This window comes from Pimephales promelas, chromosome 14, assembly GCF_988280905.1.
Source record: "Pimephales promelas chromosome 14, fPimPro1.hap1.1, whole genome shotgun sequence".
Taxonomy (NCBI): Eukaryota; Metazoa; Chordata; class Actinopteri; order Cypriniformes; family Leuciscidae; genus Pimephales; species Pimephales promelas.
The window spans coordinates 33,318,851-33,335,062 of NC_142782.1; the positions used below are offsets into that span (position 1 = coordinate 33,318,851).

The 16,212-nt window shown below is 39.5% G+C and overlaps 1 protein-coding gene across 14 annotated transcripts in view; it reads left to right on the forward strand.

Annotated features, from left to right (window-relative positions):
• mtmr3 (myotubularin related protein 3) overlaps nucleotides 1-6,778 on the forward strand; it is a 37,494-nt gene extending 30,716 nt beyond the window's left edge. Inside the window, exons 19-22 of one of the 14 annotated variants that reach the window (XR_005623250.2) lie at nucleotides 748-793; nucleotides 1,414-1,502; nucleotides 2,631-2,657; nucleotides 4,898-5,008. Coding sequence is in view for 13 of the 14 variants with exons in the window: in XM_039674504.2 (XP_039530438.2) it covers nucleotides 748-789; nucleotides 1,414-1,502; nucleotides 3,209-3,262; nucleotides 4,898-5,069 (357 nt within the window). In the remaining variant the exon portion in view is untranslated. Of the gene's footprint in view, nucleotides 1-743; nucleotides 794-1,401; nucleotides 1,503-2,630; nucleotides 2,658-3,208; nucleotides 3,263-4,897 lie in introns of those variants that run through there. The other 13 variants (XM_039674510.2, XM_039674504.2, XM_039674535.2 and 10 more) reach the window with 13 other exon arrangements.
• The last annotated feature ends 9,434 nt before the right edge of the window (nucleotides 6,779-16,212 follow it).

Consider the following 16,212-nt stretch of genomic DNA (forward strand, 5'->3'; position numbering starts at 1 on the left):
ATTAAACCTTTTTTTTTTTCTCAAAATTCCGTTTCTGAAAATCATAGCGATCCGCCAACTTCAGATTACCACAACTTTTGTTAAAGAAAAACGATAAAAGAAATAAAACAGATTTGGAAAGGGTTTGAGCCCAGCTTTAATAGGGTCTCAAAACCTGTGATATGTCAAATGTGGTGGGTTTTCCCAGATCACATCACGTATAACACATATATAGTGTTACACGTTAAATTACCTCATGTCTCAAAGCATTACAATAATAATAATAATAAACCTGAACAACTTGCAAAGCTCTGACTTGCACCACCTGACTGCTGTTGATTAATTTCGCCATAGTATTCCCATACAAACACACAAATCCGAATCTGATTAGCTCAGAGAAGAATGTTACAGGCTGCCATCTCGTTTACAGTTACGACCTGGCGTGAACTCAACATAAGCTCATTGCATAGCCGCGCTAATGACGTGTGAGGTGTGTGGAAGTATGCAAATACATAGGTTGACAGGCAGATGGTATCATTGCATTAAAACCGAATGAAAGACTCACTGGACTAGCATTGTTTTGGTCCTGAGACTTCCACAGAAAATATATGTACATTTTTGTAATATTTAGACCACTTCTATCATTGATTGCTATCTCAGGATGTGAAGAGAGTTTCAACCAGTATAACAAAAAGTGTTTATGAAAAACATTGCCTACCCTACCTTTAATCTTTGTTTTGTTTATATGACTGTTATTGTACTAGAAAGACTTTGGAATTGTTGCACCGGTGTATGGAGAAAGAATATAAGGTCGGTAAGTTTTTTCAATGTTTTCGAAAGTAGTCTCTTCTGCTCACCAAGGCTTCATTAATTTTATCAAAAATACAGTAAAAATAGGAATTTTGTTTTAGAAAAAAACTGCATATTGTTCAAAATGTAATTTATTCCTGTGATCAAAGCTGAATTTTCAGCATCATTCAGTATGCTGAATTGCTGCTCAAGAAGCATTGGTTATTTTATTATCAATATAATTTTGTGCAATTTTTTCAGGATTATTTGAATTTGAACAGCATTTTTTTTAATTAAAAATCTCTTGTAGCATTAAACTGTCTTTACTGTCACCTTTGATCAATTTAATGCATCCTTGCTGAATGAAAAAAAGCTTACTGACTCCAAACCTTTGAACAGTAGTGTGTATAAATAATTATCTGAGAGGTTAGAGTTTATGATAATAATATTTCTGCTGACTTTAAGGAAATTATGACATTAAATTTGTTCTAATTTACTTATTAAAACTGATTCCTCATTGCATGTTAGTCTAATGAAGAAAATGCATCACATTACTTTAATGCATTGTGAATGCCATTTTATGTAATGTTTTATGTCTTTATTAGGCAGTTGGTCCCTTTATTTAGAGCTCAGTATTTGTTGCAGGTGACCCGGTGGTACCCGGACCATCTGGCTGCTCAGTGCTACGGCTGTGAGAGAGGGTTCTGGCTGGCCACTAGAAAGCACCACTGCAGGTTCGACAGCATCTCAAACCCCTCACACAAAGAACACATCTCTACAGTCTTCTTTCTGTTACTATTTCTATTCTGGCTCATGTACATGTACCTTTTTTAGGGTCAGATGCATTAGTGTTGAGCCACTTTCTTCTTGACGTCTCTCGAAAACCTTGTTTTTTCCTCTCTAAAATTCCTCCGGTCGTCCAGTAAACAGAAATGTTTGGTGAAATGTTTCATGACTCCTAACTCATTACAGCAGCACTTGTAAACACAGCAGATTAAACAAGCTGCCCAACTGTGAGGACTAGTACAAACTGCCCGATGAGTAAACCGCAATATGATGTTGTGCAAATATCATGCATAGTTTCAGTTTTAAGTTGTGAAAGCTCCTACTGAAAGCCTACTGTCTGCACAGGCAGCTTTCTGACTGAAATGGAAGCTCATAACAAGTGAATGATTTGAAACACTCAACCTAGGCAGCAACATGCAAATAGTGAAGTGCATGATAGATTGCAAAAGAGAAAAAGATCATAAACAAATATACAAATACTTCAATTTATAGTAGGAGAGTTCCAACTAATTAAAGGGATAGTTCACTTTGAAATTAATTTTTGGTATGTTTTATCTTACCTCAAGGGCATCCAAGATGTGGGTGTCTTTGTTTCCGCAGTATTTTCAATTTTGATATTTTTAGGTCAAACCGTTCTTGTCTATCAGTCATACTGAATAATGGAGGTCTATGGTCACCACCTCAAAGAGCATGCACAGAGAAGTCCAAATTAAACATGATTTAATGACTCGTAAATGTAAGTACACATTGATGGCCTATAAAAAAATAAATAAAAGTGAACTATCCCTTTAAAATGGACTATCACCCAATATTTGAGTGCATCATGAGTTATTTTCAGCAATGCATGAAATATTATTTGCAGTCTTTTATTTTTCTTTCACCTGCCATTTTGAAAGATTTTTTGCCACAATGCATTCTGGGATTCTGTTAAAGTATCCTTAGATTTGGCCTAAAAACAAAGGTACAGCCTTAATTGTGTGTCAGGCGAGTGATTCGTACAAATGCTTTCTAGTTAGAAATCTCATTAGGTTTTAAACTACTAGGATTTGAAGTTCATTTCTCCTCCTGTACCACAGAGGCAAGGAGCGTATGGAAGAGGTTTGGTGAGAATTGTCCTCTCTCTCTCTGTCATTCTCGGGCTCTTGTACGTCCTGTTAACCCTGCATCGCTTCAGAGTGACCTAACCCTCCTCTCCTCCTCCATCTCTTCATAGGGTTGAACTGTCTCTGTTATTGTTTTAAGCGGAAATGTACAGGGAGGAACTGTACCGTAGTAATTTCACAGGATCCAGAGAGCCAGTCTAAGAGAGAACAGAGGAGTTTTGTGTTTTCTTTTTTTTTTTTTTTAGAAATGCATAAAATTAACGAGTAAAGACATTTATTTATATATATATATATATATATATAAATGAAATCCTCTTTTGACCTTTCTATTAATGAAAGTCTCCCGAGCAGCAGGATTGTAGTTCATCATATTAGAATGATTTCTGAAGGATCACGTGACTAAAGGCGGGAGTAATGATGCTGAAAATTCAGCTTTGATCACAGGAATAAATAACATTTTTAAAAATAAATTCACACAGGAAACCATTATTTTAAAACTGTAATAATATTTCACAAAATTACTGTTTTTGCTTTATCTGTTTTTACTTTAGATCAAATAAATGCAGCCTCGGTGAGCAGAAGACACTCCTTTCCAGACCAGTAGTGTAAATAAATCTAATCTTTTAAATAAAATGCTGTAAAAGTGTCAAATATGGACACTTGAAATCCCTTTCTAATGTTAGTAAAGGTTTTCCCGCACCAAATCCAGCCATAATTCAGTTTTTCTATAACCAGCATTTTCCACCCTCAATGTTTTTAGACCTCTTAAGACTATAGTCTCTTTGCATGTAAAATGAGTGAACACTGCAACTGCACAGGCTTTGGCATGTAAATGAGGTAGTTAATGTACTTCTGTTCCTGGTGCCAGTACCATGATTTATGAATATACCTGCAGTATTTCTATAGTCTTACTTCATTAGAGCCTGAAAGTCCTGTTTTCAGTGATACTGGAAGTCATGGAGATTCATGGATTGATTTTATGTGAAGCCTCTCCTCTGATGTTCTCTGCCCATGCAGTTGTGCATGTGTGTTTGAGTATGATGGTACACATGAAGGGCTGCATGATTCTCTATAACACACAGTGTGTGACGCTGATGATGATGCACCTCTTCTCACTCCTTTATGATTACAGTAATTTGATGTTTTCTTGCAGTAAATCTGCATGTGTCTGGGCTTCATTTTGCCCAGACCTGAAGAAACCCCCCACCCTTGACACTTTAACACTGTCGTCTCATGTTCAGGACATTATTGAGAACTTTTTAATATAAATATATATTTGATATACATTTGATTTTACTAGTAATATTGTACTATATATATATATATATATATATAGTACAATATTACTAGTAAAATCAAATGTGTTTAAATTAGGGCTATCAGTCAGTATGTATTTGAGGAGCTTTATTAAATTAAGACTAGCATGACACCTTCATAATCATGACATATGTTATGAATATGAAGATAGTTTTATGCATGTTTGTGACAACTGTCATTAAGTGTCATTCGCTCAGTTACGACATTTTTAATGCAAATATGACATTGTTGGAGATGTCTTTGTTATGACACCTTGACATAAACCAATACATCATAACCTGTCAGTGTCTTTGTCATGACAACTTGACATTATTAAGACAACACAACCTGAAGTAATTATCAAACTTGCGAAAGCACCTAGCTTTATTGGTTAACATTACTTTAAACTGTCAGCTGGTTGGTTTTGACATTGGCTGTCGTGAAGTCATTATAACTTTTTAATGACATATTCAATTAGTAAATTCAAATTCAATTAGAGGTCACGAAACATATTCATGACAGTTAAAATGCCTCATGACAGCCAATATCAAAGCAAACCACATGACAGTTTAACTTAAAGACACTGACAGGTTATGATGCTATGGTTTATGTCAAGATGTCATAACAATATTTGCATTCAAAATGTCATTATTGAGCGAAAGACATAATGACAGTTGTCACAAACATGCATAAACCCTACTTCATGTCATGGTTATGAAGGTGTCATGTCAGTCTTATGCACACCCCTTCAAGTAAAGTGTTACCTTTTATTTATTTTTCAAATGTAGTGCAGTTCTAATGCATTCAAATCCTCTCTTAAAGAAAAAAACATGTATATTGTAGGTAGTAATAGCTTAAAAAGTGATTTATAAAGGTCCTAATTCTATTCTTTTTTCCCCCTCTGTCTCTCTCTCTACTTTCCCGACCTCTACCGCCCCCTGCAGGAATTGTGGGAATGTGTTCTGTGCCAGCTGTTGCGATCAGAAGATCCCGGTGCCAAGCCAGCAGTTGTTCGAGCCCAGTCGTGTGTGTAGGTCGTGTTTCAGCAACCTGCAGGTTCCCGCGTCGGCTCTGGAGATGGAGCTGGACAAACCCATCACGGCCAGCTCCAACTGATCCTCCATCCGAGCGCCTGCACACGGACCCACAGGACGATATGTGTATGTAGAAGCTCCAGAGACTGCTTTGTGGGGGCGAACTTGGCGAAGGCGCTTCTTTCCCACCCGAAAGGGAATCGTGTATATATGGAACGATGCGGAACGCACAGAGTCGTCCAGGGAGAAGGCTTAGCACTTTTGCAGAGAACTTTTTGCGGAGACAGGTTACGATTGAGAGCTCGTCTTCATTTGCGATGAAACTTATCCTGTACCTGCTGCATAGAGGGAAGGTTTTCACCAACCAGCGGACGGCGTGCGAGAATAGGGTTTCCTCCCTCGTCATCTCACTAAGAGCAGATCATCAAGGTGAAAGGTGCTTCTGGGACGAGTCCGCGAGATCCTAGCTTTGTTTTTTGAGTTCTCATCTCCGTTTTTGCGGGAACCTGCTCTTTTGCTTTCTTTTTGGGGTTGCACAAGTGATTCTGGGTGCCACACAGCATTCAAACTTTCTAGGGTCTGAATGCACCAAATTTCCAGATTCTAGGTTAGTACTTTCTCAAATAGAAATCCTTCACCTTCTCTGTGATGTTGACTGGATAGTGACGGGAAGTGATGTCAGCGCGGGCCACTAGAGGGTGCTCTTGTCTCTCTGATCTGCTGTGTGGACGCCGGCTGGTTTAGACACGAGACCTTCTCTCTAATGCTTTTTTTTTTTTTTTGTAACATACATGCGAGACAAATGAGATAATATATTAGAATGATATAAGAATGAGACGTATAGCATTTAAAATGAGAAATTGTATAGAATTCTTGAATAGTGGCTCACTAAATTAGTCACCAAATATAAGTTGTGTTGTTTTCCCCAGTTGTAGCCATTTGGGGGCGTTTCTTTTTAATGTATTTCTTATTTTTGTCCTTCTAGTGATGCTGAACAGTTGTATGTGGAGAGAGATGTATGTGATATGCTGCATTAGGGCCCCAGATGTTGTTTTTGTTATTTTTTTTTTTTGCGCTCTCGACACTTATTTATTAAGTTTTTGTTTGAATTGTATGTCCAATCCTGACAATTGATACACCACAGGATAATCAGTGTTGATGGGTGTGAGCTGCCTTTGCACTGAAGATGAAGCCCCTTCCACACACACACATTTCAGAAATGACGCACAAAACACAATCAAAATCTCTTTAGCTTGCCTTCCCACTTTTTTTTTTTTTTTAATACTGATAATTCCCTCAATCATCCGATCTTATCAGCTGATAATACATTTACTCATCCTCAGAATTCGGAGACTCTTCATGCAACTCTTTTCCATATAATGACAGGTCGCATCGACTGCAAGTTTTATTGTATTGCTTGGTCTTTTTTTGGAGCTTGATGGATGTGATCACTGTTTTATGGATAACAGTTAAATGAAAAAGTGAAGCGAGTGAGAATTGTTTGCGGTGAACTATAACCTCGCCAGCTGATGCTATAATGACGTGAAGCTCCTGAGAGTTTAGGGCCGTGATGATGGGCGTTAATTCCTAAAGCTGATGACATCTGCAAGAGCGCTTTCAGTTTCACCGGTGCGACAGCTTTTGCATTAACGCCAATCCATGAATGTGAATTTTTTTTTTTTTTCCAGAAAGAGTAAATTCCATGGGTTTATATTTTGCACATTGGTAATCATCAGAAATACACTGTTGCAGATTTCTGTAAGAATTAAACAAAGTGGAATTCCAACTGAACCGACTCCTGACCTCAATTCACTGACCCGACTGTGTTTACACTGCACTGGCACAAACCAAGATTCACAAACTTTTTTTTTTTTGTCAGCCAAACCCCTTTTATCTAAAATGTTTACTTGAAATCCCACTGAGATTGTAATTTAACATTTTAAGACCACTACCATATCTTGGTTGTTTAATTAGAGTAAAAAAAAAGCTAATTATACATTATAAAAATAAGCAAGCTTTTGTATCTGACCTTTTAAACAGCCTCAATTCGCTTTTTACACAAGGAGTTGTTCATACTTTAGACCTTACGCGTCTTGACCTTGTGTTTTTGTGGTAGCTCTGTATATTTCTATGATATCGCTGTCGAAGTTTAATTAGCTGGTGTATTGCTTATGTGAACTAATTATCATGAGCATTGAAACGTTTTTGAAGTGTCATAACAAATGTCAGCAGAACGAGAAGATTTGAATACGAGTGGTTCATTTATAAATCGTGTTGTGTTTTTATACCGCTTTAACCTCTAAATCATTCTACAACATGGCGGTTCAGTCCTGGGTTTGGGTTTCGCTGGCCGTTTTCTTATTAATATCTAAACTACAACAAAGTAAAGATACTTCTAGGGGGAAAATAATCACTGAGACTTGTTTTGAAAGTTTTTCAAATCACCAAAAAGTGGTTTCGTTTTACTTAAAAGTTTCAGAATAAAGACAATAATTCAAAAAAGGGAAAAAAAAAAAAAAAAAAAACATCACTGCGTAGGCTATATCTCCACCCGAATAGGGCTTGGGCGCCGCGTTGCATTCTGGGACGTGGCGGCCATGTTGACAGCTTGCAAATTTAGCTTCCAAAGCGGCCAGAAGTGTTTCATTTTCAGTGGAAGCTGGCTTCTCTCAGCTGCAAGGAGCGTCAATCTGAAAGTTGAAAGAAGCTCAATGGTAAAGCAGAGCTGAGATATTGAGATCCCACGAACCCACTATTTTTACGGTGCAAAAAAAAAAAAAGTTTCTCTGATCTTCTTGAAACTCTGGATTCTGATAGAGGGCCATGAGACTTAGACCTGAGTGCAAAAATGGAGGCTCTAGACCCTTCCAGAGCTGAGATATTGAGATCCCATAAACCCACTATTTTTATAACGGCATAAATGCTACGTGGGATCTCAATATCTCAGCTCTGGAAGGGTCTAGAGCCTCCATTTTTGCACTCAGGTCTAAGTCTCATGGCCCTCTATCATAATCCAGAGTTTCAAGAAGATCAGAGAAACTTTTTTTTTGCACCAAAAAAGTCGACACTTAGGCCTACCCCGCTTTTCCACCAACAAGAACTAGGTGCTGGTTCAGGGCTTGAGCTAGTATCGGTTCGGAGTTGGTTCGACTGATGAGCCTCCAAAGAACCGGTTTGCTTTTCCACAGGCTAAAGAGCCAGCACGGGGCCAGGTCTTACTTCACTGTGTCATCTTTTCCAGCAACATTAAACACAAACACACCATCAACAATGGCGGACGTTGCTTTACCAATGTTCATGGCATTTTGCGGACCTACATCGGCATCCAAACACGGCGGATCCAACGTGTTCGCGAGGTTCTTTGTACAGACGGAGATTTACAAGCGAGAGTAACGGTATGTACATAACATTTTTTTTTTTTACAATAAGATGCCGAGTTTAGCCTGAGATTTATATTTTAGCCGCTCAGCATGTTGCTAACCTCCTAGCATCGACTTTACTGACAATAGATCACATTACAATTCAATAAAAATGTCTTAAGCATTGGTTGAATAACTTTTACCGTTTTCCTATGTCGTTTTGTGAAACTTTGTATGTATGAGTTACTGAGTTATGAGCAAAATAATACAACTGAAACTAGATAACTGCAGAAAATGTCTCCACTGTCAGTGTTTAAGGCTATAAGGTTTTTTTTGTTTTAAATTAACGTTAGTATTACTGCAGCTGTAATGTGTAGCTTGTTAAAAATGTCCCAATTTAGATTTATACATGGTTTTCGCTGGACAAGAAGGCTATGAAAATAATTTGTCTGGAAAATGTATAAACCTAAAAAGACTGATAAAAAATATAAATAAAGTATAAAGTAGCCCTGTCTTTTAAGTGACGCTTATATGAATTAATAAACGCTTCACTGCTACAGCTCAACTGTTTTTATAGACCATTATGTGAGATGTAAACCACACTCGTCTAGAAGCACTACAACCAACATAACATATACAACTGAATCAAAAAGTTAAACAAACATCTTTAAGATATTTTCTTTACATTTGAAATAAAGTAACCATTTACAAACTGAAACAGGAAGTGTTTCTGGACAAGTGTTGTTTATATCTTGCCAAATGGTTATAGTATTTATACAGCACTGTATATTTGATAGGAAAAATACCCATACACTATTGCCCATAAATTCAACTGATATATTTTTTTATATTTACAGGCAATCTTGCAGCTGAAGGCAAGGCGGAGGTCACCTGTAATGTGGGCATACCCACGATCTGACCACTGGTGGGACACAATTGTTCCGGATTTCACCCCGGTGCAATTCATGCAGAATTTCCGTGTATCCCCAGAATCGTTCGAGTGTTACCACATCTGCAGTCGGGTCAAGCATGCCATGGGGAGAAAGCGTGTGGCAATTGCCATCTGGAAACTGGCCACGGATGGTGAATACAGGACAATCAGCCATCTTTTTGGGGTAGGCCTCAGCACTGTATTTAGGAATTCTGCAACACAGTCATCAAGGTGCTCCTTCCAGTCCACATAAGATTTCCGGATGCTAAGAAGTTGTTAGAAATGTCCACTTTCTTTAATTATCGTTGGAGAGTTCTGCAGTGTGTGGGTGCAATTGATGGCAGCCACGTTCCAGTAATTGCACGAGAGAACTATCCAAGAGACTACTTTAATCGTAAAGGCTGGCATTCTATTGTTCTACAAGCAGTTGTGGATGGCAAAGGTCTTTTCTGGGATGTTTGTGTTGGGTTACACATATCCAGGGAGTGTGCATGATGCCAGAGTGCTAAATGTGAGAGGCCCTATGTGATGGGGGAAACCAAGTGACCATCTCTGGCTGTGATGTTGGACATTACCTGATCGGTGATCCGGCATACCCCATGCAGAATTGGCTCATGAAGCCCTTTTCCGACACTAGCAGACTGACCCCTGAACAGCACACCTACAATTACCGGCTGAGCAGTGCACGATCGGTTGTGGAGATGTCTTATGGCAGATTAAAAGGAAGATGGAGGTGCCTCCTAAAAAGAAATGACTGCAAGCTGGAGCTGTGCAAGAGGATTGCACGGACCTGCGGTGTGCTCCATAACATTTGTGAGGAACATGGTGATAATTTCACTGAAGAGCATCCAGACAGGACTCTAAACATTGAGCCTCCTTTTCAGACATTACCTGAACGTGCGAATACAGAAGGGGCTGACATCAGAGCTGCATTTTAACAGAGGGAACGAGTGATTCTTTGAATACACCAATGCCATATTTTTTGCAACACTGGCGTTTGTGTTTGAGGATAACTGCACTTTCATAAATTGTATTTTCTCATTCATTCAATAAACCCTATTATCTCTAAAACTGCATTTTGTGAATAATTATTTTCCTGTAAACCAGGGGTTCTCAACTCCAGTCCTCGCGACCCACTGCTCTCGTATAACGAGCTGAGGATCTGAATCAGGTGTGTTATATAAGGGAGACATACACAAAATGGAGTTGTAAACATTTACTTGAGTAATGTATGGTGATAACTCCTCAATCCACCTATTATCTGAAGCCTTTCTAGAAGACAAACCAAAAATGGTGAATTCCTGAAACAAAATATATTCTGAAATAGATTACTGTATTAGATTAGAGTAGAAGCTCTGATCTACCTGTCGGGCAAGAGCTATAACTAGCACCGGTCACGTGTGGGTTTTGTATCTTATTCTTGTGTGTCATGTGTTCCCCTGTCTTTCCATGTCAGCTGTTCCCCATTTTGTTGTTTAGTCTCCCCAGGTGTTTCTGATTAGCCACTCCCCCTTGTTACCTTGTTTAGCTTGTCTGTCTGTGTATTTATACCTCTGTTCCCCAGTCTTTGTTTTGTGTAGTAGTTTCTTGCCCCTGCTTTGAGTTCTGGGGCCGGTTGCACCAACTGTGCGGAAGTTACAACTTATCCTAGTTTTGATGTAAATGGGCACTAAGTTACAACTTACGCACTACTAAATATTTTTCCGTTGCACCATTCAATTTAGTTTAACTGTAACTCTACGTTCCAACTAAATATTTACGGCAGCTTCTTATCAGGAGTAACGGTTGGAATAAAATGTCAGATAGATTAACTGCATCAATAAGCTCTTCTTTTACATGACAGACTTCAATTCTTTACACATATATGATAATGCTGACATTTACACTCGCTTACATTTTAAGAGAGAGAACATTATGTGAAAAGATTACTTTGTTAGAAGCTCTTCAACACGAACCCGTCCTAAACAGCGCCACTGTACATCGGTACATGTTGTGCATGTCAAGTATCCGTCATAATCAATAAACGTAATTTCTTGTTTTAATATTTATTCATTTATGCTTATTAATTTCATTTCAAATACAGTTTCTGAATGTTATTCATATATAAAAACACTCAGGTTATAACTCATAACCTGTCTAGCCTTCTTGAGCACTCGTTTCCTCCAGAGGGAGCTCAGATCTGTGAGCTGAACTCCAATGATCTTTGAGCAGATTTTAACAATGCTACCGAGGCTATTCTTGTCCCTCACAGACAATCCATCAAACCAGCAGATAAAAGAGAATGTTAAAAGACTTTCAATAAATGAATGATAAAAATTACATAAGATCCTCTGCGATACATTGAAAGAGTTTAGCTTCCGCATGAAGTGTATTCTTTGTTGTCCTCGCTTAGTGATTAACTCTCTGTTCTTGTCAAACTTGAGATTGGAGTCAAACATGGTTCCTAGGTACTTGTACGTCTCTACAATTTCAACATTTTCGCCATGGATGATGCTGGCTACTGGCTTAACACGGTTCTTCCTAAAATCAATGATTGGAATGACAGGAAACAAGGAGCTGGCTTAAGTTCAGGAAGTAGTGCGGGTGTGCATAAAGTCAATAGGGGATTACCACGCTGATACGTAGGACTTCCGGATTCTGTGATCTTTGTGCACTGCCACTTCCGTTGAATCACCGATCTTGCTGGCGAACTGATGACGGACTACACTAAGTTTATTTATAAAGCATCCCTAGTAAATTAGTCTGATTCACTAAAGTGCCGGCTGCAAAAAAAAAAAAAAAAAAAACCCGTGCCACCTTGTTTTATTTTAGAGTTTTAATCCAGTTCTTCCTTATAATCAATTCAGCCTGGAATCCATCAAAACTTACATAGGGTTGGCGTTGTTGGTTAGATTTACAAAGTGGAACAGAGCAGTGACATATATAGCATTCGTCTCAGCTATTGTTGAACTGCGACGCAGGTCTAAGTCTCATGGCCCTCTATCAGAATCCAGAGTTTCAAGAAGATCAGAGATACTCAAAAATCAAAACAGTGGTACCCCTTTCAGGTTTTTTTCGGGTCGAAATTTTGAGTTTCGATATCTCAGCTCTGGAAGGGTCTAGAGCCTCCATTTTTGCACTGAGGTCTAAGTCAGAATCCAGAGTTTCAAGAAGATCAGAGAAACCCAAAATTTCGACCCGAAAAAAAAAACGACAGTGGTACCCCTTTCGTTTTTTTTTTTCGGGTCGAAATTTGGAGTTTCGATATCTCAGCTCTGGAAGGGTCTAGAGCCTCCATTTTTGCAATCAGGTCAAAGTCTCGCGGCCCTCTATCAGAATCCAGAGTTTTGAGAAGATTGGAGGAACTTGATTTTTCGCCCGAAAACGAAAAAAAACGTAAGGGGTAACACTGTCGTTTTTTTTTTCGGGTCGAAATTTTGAGCTTCCATATCTCAGCTCTGGAAGGGTCTAGAGCCTCCATTTTTGCGCTCAGGTCAAAGTCTCACGGCCCTCTATCATAATCCAGAGTTTTGAGAAGATTGGAGAAACTTGATTTTTCGCCCGAAAACTGAAAAAAACGTAAGGGGTAACACTGTCGTTTTTTTTTCGGGTCGAAATTTTGAGTTTCCATATCTCAGCTCTGGAAGGGTCTAGAGCCTCCATTTTTGCGCTCAGGTGAAAGTCTCGCGGCCCTCTATCATAATCCAGAGTTTTGAGAAGATTGGAGAAACTTGATTTTTCGCCCGAAAACTGAAAAAAACGTAAGGGGTAACACTGTCGTTTTTTTTTCGGGTCGAAATTTTGAGTTTCCATATCTCAGCTCTGGAAGGGTCTAGAGCCTCCATTTTTGCGCTCAGGTCAAAGTCTCGCGGCCCTCTATCATAATCCAGAGTTTTGAGAAGATTGGAGAAACTTGATTTTTCGCCCCAAAACTGAAAAAAACGTAAGGGGTAACACTGTCGTTTTTTTTATCGGGTCGAAATTTTGAGTTTCCATATCTCAGCTCTGGAAGGGTCTAGAGCCTCCATTTTTGCGCTCAGGTCAAAGTCTCGCGGCCCTCTATCATAATCCAGAGTTTTGAGAAGATTGGAGAAACTTGATTTTTCGCCCCAAAACTGAAAAAAACGTAAGGGGTAACACTGTCGTTTTTTTTTTCGGGTCAAAATTTTGAGTTTCCATATCTCAGCTCTGGAAGGGTCTAGAGCCTCCATTTTTGCGCTCAGGTCAAAGTCTCGCGGCCCTCTATCATAATCCAGAGTTTTGAGAAGATTGGAGAAACTTGATTTTTCGCCCGAAAACTGAAAAAAACGTAAGGGGTAACACTGTCGTTTTTTTTTCGGGTCGAAATTTTGAGTTTCCATATCTCAGCTCTGGAAGGGTCTAGAGCCTCAATTTTTGCGCTCAGGACAAAGTCTCGCGGCCCTCTATCATAATCCAGAGTTTTGAGAAGATTGGAGAAACTTGATTTTTCGCCCGAAAACTGAAAAAAACGTAAGGGGTAACACTGTCGTTTTTTTTTCGGGTCGAAATTTTGAGTTTCCATATCTCAGCTCTGGAAGGGTCTAGAGCCTCCATTTTTGCGCTCAGGTCAAAGTCTCGCGGCCCTCTATCATAATCCAGAGTTTTGAGAAGATTGGAGAAACTTGATTTTTCGCCCGAAAACTGAAAAAAACGTAAGGGGTAACACTGTCGTTTTTTTTTCGGGTCGAAATTTTGAGTTTCCATATCTCAGCTCTGGAAGGGTCTAGAGCCGCCATTTTTGCGCTCAGGACAAAGTCTCGCGGCCCTCTATCATAATCCAGAGTTTTGAGAAGATTGGAGAAACTTGATTTTTCGCCCGAAAACTGAAAAAAACGTAAGGGGTAACACTGTCGTTTTTTTTTCGGGTCGAAATTTTGAGTTTCCATATCTCAGCTCTGGAAGGGTCTAGAGCCTCCATTTTTGCGCTCAGGTCAAAGTCTCGCGGCCCTCTATCATAATCCAGAGTTTTGAGAAGATTGGAGAAACTTGATTTTTCGCCCGAAAACTGAAAAAAACGTAAGGGGTAACACTGTCGTTTTTTTTTCGGGTCGAAATTTTGAGTTTCCATATCTCAGCTCTGGAAGGGTCTAGAGCCGCCATTTTTGCGCTCAGGACAAAGTCTCGCGGCCCTCTATCATAATCCAGAGTTTTGAGAAGATTGGAGAAACTTGATTTTTCGCCCGAAAACTGAAAAAAACGTAAGGGGTAACACTGTCGTTTTTTTTTCGGGTCGAAATTTTGAGTTTCCATATCTCAGCTCTGGAAGGGTCTAGAGCCGCCATTTTTGCGCTCAGGACAAAGTCTCGCGGCCCTCTATCATAATCCAGAGTTTTGAGAAGATTGGAGAAACTTGATTTTTCGCCCGAAAACTGAAAAAAACGTAAGGGGTAACACTGTCGTTTTTTTTTCGGGTCGAAATTTTGAGTTTCCATATCTCAGCTCTGGAAGGGTCTAGAGCCTCCATTTTTGCGCTCAGGACAAAGTCTCGCGGCCCTCTATCATAATCCAGAGTTTTGAGAAGATTGGAGAAACTTGATTTTTCGCCCCAAAACTGAAAAAAACGTAAGGGGTAACACTGTCGTTTTTTTTCCGGGTCGAAATTTTGAGTTTCCATATCTCAGCTCTGGAAGGGTCTAGAGCCTCCATTTTTGCGCTCAGGTCAATGTCTCGCGGCCCTCTATCATAATCCAGAGTTTTGAGAAGATTGGAGAAACTTGATTTTTCGCCCGAAAACTGAAAAAAACGTAAGGGGTAACACTGTCGTTTTTTTTTCGGGTCGAAATTTTGAGTTTCCATATCTCAGCTCTGGAAGGGTCTAGAGCCTCCATTTTTGCGCTCAGGTCAAAGTCTCGCGGCCCTCTATCATAATCCAGAGTTTTGAGAAGATTGGAGAAACTTGATTTTTCGCCCGAAAACTGAAAAAAACGTAAGGGGTAACACTGTCGTTTTTTTTTCGGGTCGAAATTTTGAGTTTCCATATCTCAGCTCTGGAAGGGTCTAGAGCCTCCATTTTTGCGCTCAGGTCAAAGTCTCGCGGCCCTCTATCATAATCCAGAGTTTTGAGAAGATTGGAGAAACTTGATTTTTCGCCCGAAAACTGAAAAAAACGTAAGGGGTAACACTGTCGTTTTTTTTTGGGTCGAAATTTTGAGTTTCCATATCTCAGCTCTGGAAGGGTCTAGAGCCGCCATTTTTGCGCTCAGGACAAAGTCTCGCGGCCCTCTATCATAATCCAGAGTTTTGAGAAGATTGGAGAAACTTGATTTTTCGCCCCAAAACTGAAAAAAACGTAAGGGGTAACACTGTCGTTTTTTTTTGGGTCGAAATTTTGAGTTTCCATATCTCAGCTCTGGAAGGGTCTAGAGCCGCCATTTTTGCGCTCAGGACAAAGTCTCGCGGCCCTCTATCATAATCCAGAGTTTTGAGAAGATTGGAGAAACTTGATTTTTCGCCCCAAAACTGAAAAAAACGTAAGGGGTAACACTGTCGTTTTTTTTTTCGGGTCAAAATTTTGAGTTTCCATATCTCAGCTCTGGAAGGGTCTAGAGCCTCCATTTTTGCGCTCAGGTCAAAGTCTCGCGGCCCTCTATCATAATCCAGAGTTTTGAGAAGATTGGAGAAACTTGATTTTTCGCCCGAAAACTGAAAAAAACGTAAGGGGTAACACTGTCGTTTTTTTTTCGGGTCGAAATTTTGAGTTTCCATATCTCAGCTCTGGAAGGGTCTAGAGCCTCCATTTTTGCGCTCAGGACAAAGTCTCGCGGCCCTCTATCATAATCCAGAGTTTTCAGAAGATTGGAGAAACTTGATTTTTCGCCCGAAAACTGAAAAAAACGTAAGGGGTAACACTGTCGTTTTTTTTTCGGGTCGAAATTTTGAGTTTCCATATCTCAGCTCTGGAAGGGTCTAGAGCCTCCATTTTTGCGCTCAGGTCA